The 10,000-nt window shown below is 35.9% G+C and overlaps 1 protein-coding gene across 6 annotated transcripts in view; it reads right to left on the reverse strand.

Annotated features, from left to right (window-relative positions):
- LOC136826574 (proclotting enzyme-like) overlaps positions 1 to 10,000 on the reverse strand; it is a 184,016-nt gene that overhangs the window by 73,050 nt on the left and 100,966 nt on the right. For all 6 annotated transcript variants that reach the window (XR_010849656.1, XR_010849657.1, XM_067083785.1 and 3 more), the window contains one exon: positions 8,655 to 8,879. Coding sequence is in view for 4 of the 6 variants with exons in the window: in XM_067083785.1 (XP_066939886.1) it covers positions 8,655 to 8,879 (225 nt within the window). In the remaining 2 variants the exon portion in view is untranslated. The remainder of the gene's footprint in view (positions 1 to 8,654; positions 8,880 to 10,000) is intronic.

Here is a 10,000-nt window from a genome sequence, read left to right on the forward strand (position 1 = left end):
CAGGCCCATAATGAGGAGAGAAATAAGCAAATTGTGTGGTGGGTTAGTGGAATGGGAACTATAGTGATGGAAAATGGGAAAAGTGTTTGAAGTCTGTTGCAGGACAGAACAGCAAATTACAAGGAAGTAGACACACGGAGCGAGAGCAGATGAATGTTCAGGGTGAATGTGAGCAACAACCTCAAAAAGTAAATACATACTTACAAATCATTTCAACCAAGAATATTAAAGACTGGATGTAAATCCACCCCCTTGCACCTGCCAGGTGTGGATTTTTGTTTCCAACGGTCTGTACGTATGTTTGTACTATCGTCCTAGCACATATGTTGTGAATTTCCATGCCTATGTATCAGTCCTTCATTAATGGCTTAGAAACAAACCGTAACTGGTCAGGGTTTACACCCAGTCTTTAATTTCCTAGTGGTAATGAGAAATATATAAATCACGCGTCAAGAGTTATTATAATCAAATACACACACACATATATAAATATATATATATATATATATATATATATATATATATATATATATATATATATATATACATATACATATTAACTTTATCACATACACAATTGTTCTGTGCATTAGTAGAATTACTAACAGGACCTCATTCAAACTGGATGGTAACTAATGGAGTATCACCACCCAGCTTGAATGAGGTCCTGTTATTACACACACAAATACACACACACACACACACACACACACACACACACACATATATATATATATATATATATATATATATATATATATATATAATACTCTTAACATTTAGAGGATATTAACCGAAAAGCCCTTCTTACCCATAGCAACATGACGGAGCAATCAACTTTAACGTTACAAATATAATTCTGGAAGATATCTGTCATCACCGTTAGAATTATAACACCTGCTGATTTCAACGTTGCTCTACTTACGTGCGTGAGAGACCGACCAAACTACTTTACAGTTGACGACCGAAATGTGGTCCTTTATAGATTTCGCTTTGTGATAACATTGTGAGTGATATTTTTGTTGTTAGAGAGCCGAAGGAAAATCGTCATTATTACCAGGAAATAAATTCATACTGAATTTGTCTTCGTTTCACATCAAACGCACAAGGAAATGGTCGTTGCTGCCGAATGAAAAGTAAAAATCTCTAATATACCTTGGACATAAGTCATGGCACTAAAAGGAATTTTCACGTTCTCTCTTCCAAACATTCTCATCACTAGTTTGCCCCCAAATTATCGACTTCTTCACCGAGACGATGGTGGAGACCGCATGACAAAAGCATTAATACCTCACTTCTCAAATTGACTACTGCCTCTCGCTCTTCAGTTCCGAAAAGAAACAAGTAAAAAGTGCCTAAGTTTCTTCGGCGCAATCGAGTTTTCTGTCCGGTGGTGGCCTCAGCCACGGCCCATGAAACTCAGCCACGGTCCGGTGGTGGCCTATGTTGTTGGTACCTATAGCGCTGCCAGAAGTACGATTATGGATAACTTTAACTTTAAATAAAATAAAAACTACTAAGGCCAGAGGGCTGCAATTTTGTATGTTTCATGAATGAAGGGTGGTTGATCAACATAACAATTTGTAGCCCTCTAGCCTCAGTAGTTTTCAAGATCTGAGGGCGGACGGACAGACAAAACCGGCACAAAAGTTTTCTTTTACAGAAAACTAAAATCTCTCTCTGCTTGTTAAAGAATTCATTTCTGAGTAAGTCCTGTTCCTTAGCATTACTAAGACCACTTTTCCGGGACATTTTCTTCTACAGCTTACCCTCATCTCAATGCCTTCTTAAAGCGAGTCCTCAAAATACCTTCTACGTTTTTCTCGTGAATTTAATCTTACGAATTTGGGGAAAAAATACACGAAAACAATCACAAAACCTTGAAATACTGCATTTGGTTTAAGAACCTTTCAAAATCCAAAAGACTGGGAATGCTTCATTGACAATGAGGTCACATCTATAACTTGATTCCATATCCATACTCCCCCCACTCCCGCCACTTAAGATTTGTAATATCTTAGTTATCTGCAGACCCGGAATGACTATTCGAATGCATGCCAAGCACGTTTATCTTCAATTTGAATCATAAATATCTTAAATCTTTAATAGGTGACTGAAAATAAAATAAAAAACTTGAGAGTCCGATCATTAGCTAAGTAACCTAAGTTTCCCGTGATGATAAAAATCACGATTGGTTTCTATTAAATATGAAGTTTACGAAACCTAATCACGATTGGTTTGCATTAAATCTGAGGTTTACGAGACCCAATCACGAATGGTTCGTATTAAATCTGAAGTTTACGAGACCTAATCACGATTGGTTTGTATTAAATCTGAAGTTTACGAAATCTAATCACGATTGGTTTGTATTAAATCTGAAGTTTACGAAACCTAATCACGATTGGTTTGTATTAAATCTGAAGTTTACGAAATCTAATCACGAATGGTTTGTATTAAATCTGAAGTTTACGAAACCTAATCACGATTGGTTTGCATTAAATCTGAAGTTTACGAAACCTGTCTTCTAGAATTCGTTTTGTATAATTTCCGTAATTCAAATTCTCTTTGCATTCTTAGCTACTCTACTGTGTCTGTAGGGTTATTACCAATAAAGTTTGGACGCTAAGTTGTAAGTCAATAATCCGTGGCAGTTTTCAGCAAAAGTCTTCAAAACATTGCCCAGAAAGGGCTTCAGAAACAGAATTACTTTTACAAATGCCAAACCAACGATAACGAGAGTAAAAAGTTACGAAAATCGCGTGCAGAGGTAGAGGTCGGGATCAATTCATGAAACGGCGGAAAGCTGGATGCACAAAATGAACACTGATATAATTCTAAGTTATCATGACGTTTCGTCGCGTAATTTTTTGCAGCAAAAAAGCAAGCTACATTGTTTAGCAACCAAAAGTTCTCAATAAACATAAAATTAAAGATACGTTATCATTCAAATGCTTCATTTTAGTTGCATAAAGTTCAACCAGATGGCTGAAATATAATGATCATGGCTAAAGACTAAACCTAAAAACACTACATGGATGGAAAAAAAAAACTAGCTTCTAGTGTTCGTTTTCTTTCAATCATTGGCTTGGCCTCTTGGCCGTAAACGGTAAAACTTGCCTACACAAGAAATTGCTCACGAAGAGACTTGTTGGAAGATGAACCCGTGAAGATGAGATGGATTCAACCCTTCCCCTACGCGTAAGGCTTTCACAGACGTGCTAAATAATCACGTGTAAAAACGTGCGTATGGACGTTACAATTTAGTCTAGGCTACGCCCTAACGGGTAACTTATTTGCGCGAAAACGGAACGAGCACTAGCCCTTGTTTAACCTGTGATACCTTGACCTCATCAGTGACAGACAATAAACTAAACTGCAATGCGTTCAAGATCCAGTTACTCACCTGTGCATGACTCTTCAAGAAAACAGATCACGAAAGGGTACGTCACGAATATAAACACTACGGCCAACGTGAATAATAGCACCATCTCAGCGAGAAATGGATTAACACAACACGCACCACCTCAACGATTGTTTACATTTGCCCAAGTACTACACCTTGCTTCTTCTTCTTGTTCTTCTTCTTCTTTGTTTATTTCTGTTACCTTATCTCCCAATTAACCACAGAAAATACTGAAGAGGATATTCGCGATCTTACTATGCGTTGTGCCTTCATAAAATGACGTGGAGAAATAACACCAAACTTTAAAGAAAGTTTTTGGGGTTGGAGTAAATTTTCGAAGTCTTCTGAAAACAAAACTAAGAAAAACCGGCGTTTTGTTGCCCGTTTTGGAACGCGGTCGCTTTTTCTCAAGAAATTTTTATATTTTTATTTTTAATGTAACAACTGAGAAACAAACCCAAACATTAGAAAATGGAAAGAAGGAATGCAAGTGGTAGCAAAGAAATGTAATTCGTGCCAGGAAATGTAGAATTTTCATATACTTTGTTCAGGCATAATCTTCTCTCTGATTCCTCCACTTACAAAACTGAGATTGTCGTTAAAGTAGTAAAATTTGTTTAGCCATTATATTCTTGGACCTTACGGGACATATGAAATGAACATTTAGAACATATCTGACCTTTCTCCTATATAATGGTATTAAAATTATTTTTGTCAGGTGTGCCTGAAGTCATACACAAACCATATATATATATATATATATATATATATATATATATATATATATATATATAATGTTTAATGTAGGTGTGTGTGTGTGTGTGTGTGTGTGTGTGCTTGATTTTCAATTTTTCTTAGGTGATACCTATATATATATATATATATATATATATATATATTGTGTGTGTGTGTGTGTGTATCACCTGTGTGAAGTGTAAAAATTGAAAATCAAAACACACACACACACAAACCACCCACAAACATTATAGAAAAGTTGCCGTGACGTACGCCACGCTCAAAATTACTGTTATAATGTGATTCCTATCATAAGAAACTACAATCAATAAAAGGAGTAAACTAGAGAGTTTAGGTACTAGAAGAATGGCATGATAAGTTTTGTTTGGATTGCCTCTCTCTCTCTCTCTCTCTCTCTCTCTCTCTCTCTATATATATATCTATCTCTATATATCTCTCTATATATATATATATATATATATATATATATATATATATATATATATATATATATATATATATGTATATATATATATATATATATATATATATATATATATATATATATATATATATATATATATATATATATATATACATACAGACACACATATATATATACACATGTGCGTGGATGTGTATATATACACACACAAACACGCACACACACATATACATATACATATATATATATATATATATATATATATATATATATATATATATATATATATATATATATATATATATATATATATATATATATATATATATATATATACATAGGCAATCCAAAGAAAATTTATACATGCCATTCTGCAGGTACCTAAACTCCCTAGTTTACTCCTTTTATTGATTGTAGCTTCTTACGACAGGAATTGCATTAAAACAGTCATTTTGAGCGTGTCGCACGTCATGGCAACTTTTCTACAATTTTGATTGGCTTTTTGCTCTAGTTTACATATTCTGGGTTAACTTTTAGACTTATTTTCCAGCCTCCAGTGGCCAAAGGTACGGATCTCCTCTAGAGAATTTCACACAAACACCAGTGAGATTCGTTGAACTAGCCGAGCTGAAAGAAAAGAACAGCTAGGGGAACAAATCTCCAGAATTTACTGGATTCGTGACGTTGATAGCCTTGACAATCCAAATCCCAGGCTATGTTGGAATCGAAACAAAACTAATTATTTTCTAAAGTACTGTTTCGTAGGTATTTTAACTTAGGTAATATGTGTCTCTGATTATCTGTTAGAACTTGAATACGCTGGAATCAGAAGCAAAATTAAATATAATTCCATATCTCTAGGGCATTATCCATTACAAGCTCATGGCTCAAGATTTGCCTAATCTAAGAGCAACAAAGACTTAGCTCGGTATCACAGCAGATAACAGAGCATTCCTTACAATAGGTACACTTTTGATTCGGCCATTTAAGGGAGTGGCATTTGTTTTAGCTTGTTCAAGGTGGGAAATCTGCCTAAGAGATTTGATACTTGCTATGTCACCTACCCTGTCCTGCTTTAGAGGCTGTAAACTTCAGCGTTGGTGACTGCATCTAGAATATGTGAGTTCTGTTTCTGTCCTTACGTTTAGTATAAAATGTAGACTGTCAGTGAATTTTCATTCGTCTACGTGCTTTAGAATCGCATAAATCTATCAAGGTTACCACCATTCTGTACACTGTAATTGTTTTTTTTTTTTTACATGCTTTTATTTAACTTGACTTCTGCATCTGTCTGCGTTCGGGTCAAATCTTACAACTCAATTTTCGACCTTTTCCCTTTGTCCGATGGACTTGGAATTTTGCATGGTTACTCATTCCTGGTGACAATACATCCTTACATGATCAGTAGGTCAACAGTGACCTCTAGTGACTCTACAGTGACCTCTCCTGGTATCTCAGGATTTGTATGAAATTTCGGATTTTTCACAACTTCTTTGACTCGTAGAATCTATCTTATATATAACTCCTCGCTCTTCCCTCTTCCATCCCCCTAACCTTTTCCCTTCCCCTCCTCCTCCCCCCCAGCACATGATCAAGTGTTAATTTAGCTGAGACCTCCCTCCCCTTCCCCCTTCCCTCCCCTTCTCTCTTCCATCCCCTCCCCTTCCCCTTCCCTTCCCCGTCCCCAGCACGCGAGCAAGTGTTAATTTAGCTGAGTCCTCCCCCTCCCCTTCCCTCTAACATCTCCTTCCCCAACCATTTCCCCTTCCCCTTCCAAACCACACGATCAAGTGTTAATTTAGCTGAGTCCTCCCCTCCCCTTCCCCTCCCACTTCCCCCTTCCCTTCCTGAGCACACGATCAAGTGTTAATTAAGCTGTTTTCACCAACCTTCCCTCTTCCATCCCCCTTCCTTCCCCCTTCCCCATCTTCGCCACTTCCTCTTCCCTTCCCTCTCCCTGCCACCTTCCCCTCCCCTCCCTTCCCTTCCCTTACCCTACCCCTTCCTCTTCCACCCCCTCCTCTTCTCTCTCCATCTCCCTCCCCATCTTCTCTCCCTTCCCTCCCCTACCTCCTGCCCTCCTCCCCTCTTCCCCTCTCCTCCTTTCCTCCCTCACCTCATCTTTCCTCCCCTCCCCTCCTCCTCCACCTCTCCTCCCACTTCCTCCCCTTCCTCTCTCTTCCCCTCCTCCCATTTCCGCTTCCTCGGCAGTCGTGGCCTCCTCTCCTTCCCTCTTCCCTCCCACTCCCTGCAACAGATATGAATTTTGAGCACTATAACCATAAATCGAAGCTACAATTTCCTGTTAAACTAAAAAGTATAAAATAAAAGAAAAATATGTGTAACATATTTTAAACATGCTTATTAGAATGCACTTAAAAAAGTAAGAGATAATTATCTGGAGACACACCCAGACTTCTACATAATTAATCCTGTCTACAAAAATAAAGGGCCCCAAACATGAAGGGAATGCCACGAGAAAAGAAATATATCTTTAATTTCCTGTAGCATTTTCTTCCATGTTTAGGCCCACAATTCTATTTTTATATGATTGATTGTAAGAAAATCCTGGTGTCTCAAAAAATTATTTTTTTTATTTTTTAGTGCATTTTAATAAAAGCATGTTTTAAATTTTTATATATATTTTTTTTCTGTCACCCCATTTCGTGAAGTGAATGTCTCTACGTTTCCGTAAATATTTTGCCACAGATTTGTTAGTGTGCCAAATTAATCAGTCATATTCGTAACATTGATCTCATGAGAGGTGCAATAATTAAACGCTGCATGAAAAAATGTAAAAAAAAATGTAAAAAGAAGAAAGTAAATTAAAACTTTTAGCATAGTATCCCATCCTAGTGGGTAGCTGTCAATTTTCTATGTTGGGTTACGTTTTCTTTCAAACTGATAGCGGTGACTATCAATTTCAATACATGGCTTCCAATGATCCTCCAGTGAGGCAGAGTTTTGTACTAAAAACGGATGTGCATGTTCCTCTAGGATTACTTTCGCTTTATCATTATTATACTGAATTTTCAAAATCAAAATAAATGGCATCATTATTTCTGTTTGTCATTCCCCTTGGTTTGGAAGTTCGTTCGTTTATCATTTACAGTAGAAATGTAGATCTAATATTTTGAGTTTCACCTGAGTTCTCTGTATAAATTTTAAATAAAACCTTGATAGTTTTCAGTTGCTTATTAAACTGTATACGATTCCCGCTTTTGGTTGGGGGCATTAGAGCAAAAAACATTGAAAATGAATGAGGCAGAAAAATGAGAATATAATTCATTGAGCTCATAATAAATTTTGCAAGTTTAAACATTTACCTTAGGCTCTGATGTAACGCTGGATTTTCCCTTTTCAGTATTTTTTGCTTCAGAGCCTAATGTAAATGTTTAAACCTGCAAAATTTATTATGAGCTCAACGAATTATGTTATCATTTTCTGCCTATTTCATTTTCTAGCATTTTTGTCTCAACAGTAGGAAAAAAAATTAAACATTGAAATGTATACCGTTCAATACGCAAACGAAAAATACTGGCGTTTAATTTAAAATTTACGCAGAAAAATCAAGCTCAAAATGGTAGGTTTACATTCAACTGGAAATGGCAAACGGACTATCAAACTAACAGAAACCCAGCGGGATAACAAACAAAAAATGACTGCCAATTATCAGAAATGTCAAAATTCAGTATAATGATGATAACAGCCACAAAGATCCCAGAAAAATTTGTACGTCCGTTTTTTATCAAGGGTAATTCCTTGCTGAGAGAGAGAGAGAGAGAGAGAGAGAGAGAGAGAGAGAGAGAGAGAGAGAGAGAGAGAGACCCTTAACTCACAAAGTTAAAGTACGATAAAGATAAAAGTAAGAAAATTAAATGATTTCTAATTAAAATTAATGCGTCTTTTTCGGTAATCATCATGGATATCAAGAAAAACTAAAAATAACCTGCGATTCTTACCATCGATAAACGCTTTCTACAGGGTAAAACTCTTACTCTTTTACTCAGTAAATCCTTACCTGCTGATGGAAAGGGTATTGGGAGGAAACGTAAAGCACGGGATACTTACCAAACGGGTTGACGAGGAAGTCAAGAATCCCCCTGTTTTCAGTACTGTTGGGCGAAACAGTGGTAGTCTCTTGCGTTTCGTAACTTAGATCAACCCCCGTGGGTTTATCTCGCTCACCCTCCGCAGGGATGTGGTTACCTAAGTCTTGATCAATGGAATTATCTTGCAAAAGTGCGTTCATTAGGTAGACAAGTGCGTCGTGAGAGACGCCATCATCTCCCACATCTGTTTAGGAAAGAAAATGGTGCGAATAGTCAGCGAAAGGTCATAGAAAATGGAAGTCTGAATTAGAGAATAGAAAATGTCATTTTATTTTCCTATGAGACCATTTTCTATAAGTTATTTTAACGCAGACTACGTAAAAATTTATGGAGCCACTAACCTACACAATCAAGAGTGACTGGTTGATCAAGTTGCATTTTTCACATGAGAATCTATTAAAGAGTAACATTCTTTTATAAAATATTAGCTAGTTCTGGTATTCAACCTCGGAAAATTTACTTGGAAGATATTTATATATTCAAATAAAGAATCAAATCCCTCGTGTTAATGTACATTACGTCTGTGAGCTTAAAAACATGGAAAACCTAATTTGTTTCTTACACCTTTTTATGTTTCTCGAGTTTAGATTCGTCTGAAACTGCTTTTTAATGGTGATTCTGATTTGAACGAGGGGGTAAGTGGATAAGGTAATACATTGCAAATTTCGATAATTTTTATCAAAAGGTATATACCTTTAATAAGAAAAAATCAAATTATTATCCAGTAAAACTTAAAACCGATCATCTAATAACCTTGATTCTCAAAAAAGAATTGCAAGGTTGCATTATGCACACTAGTATGTTACTAAATTGCCATATATTTTTTATTCATTTTCGAGTCATTGCAACATTTTTAAATAAAGAAAACATCTCTAGTTGTGGTCTCATAAAGAAAATATTATGACATCACTAACTGTCAAGCTTGAATAATCATCATGAAAAGTCAACAAGAGTAAACGTCAATAAGTCTAGAAGTACTAGATGTGAAAAAAGTAGAAAAAAATCACAATATCCGATTGAATCTTTAAAAAAAAAATGAAGAACTGAATGTGGAAATCACAGAAATTGTAATCCGATAAAGACATACACAAGTACAACGAAAGTGGATCAAGAACAAATTGAGTTAATTTAAGATTTATAATATAAACACTAGAAAACATAGACATTTTATAATACTGCACGACCTAATTAAGCACAAAGTTGGCCTTTAAATACATGCAGAAGCATAAAAACAGATATATCAAGATTTAATATTTGTTAATCAAACAAGAATGCGACAAGTTATTCATGTTATTTCTACCGATC

The sequence above is a fragment of the Macrobrachium rosenbergii genome, chromosome 3 (assembly GCF_040412425.1).
Source record: "Macrobrachium rosenbergii isolate ZJJX-2024 chromosome 3, ASM4041242v1, whole genome shotgun sequence".
NCBI classification, from domain to species: Eukaryota; Metazoa; Arthropoda; class Malacostraca; order Decapoda; family Palaemonidae; genus Macrobrachium; species Macrobrachium rosenbergii.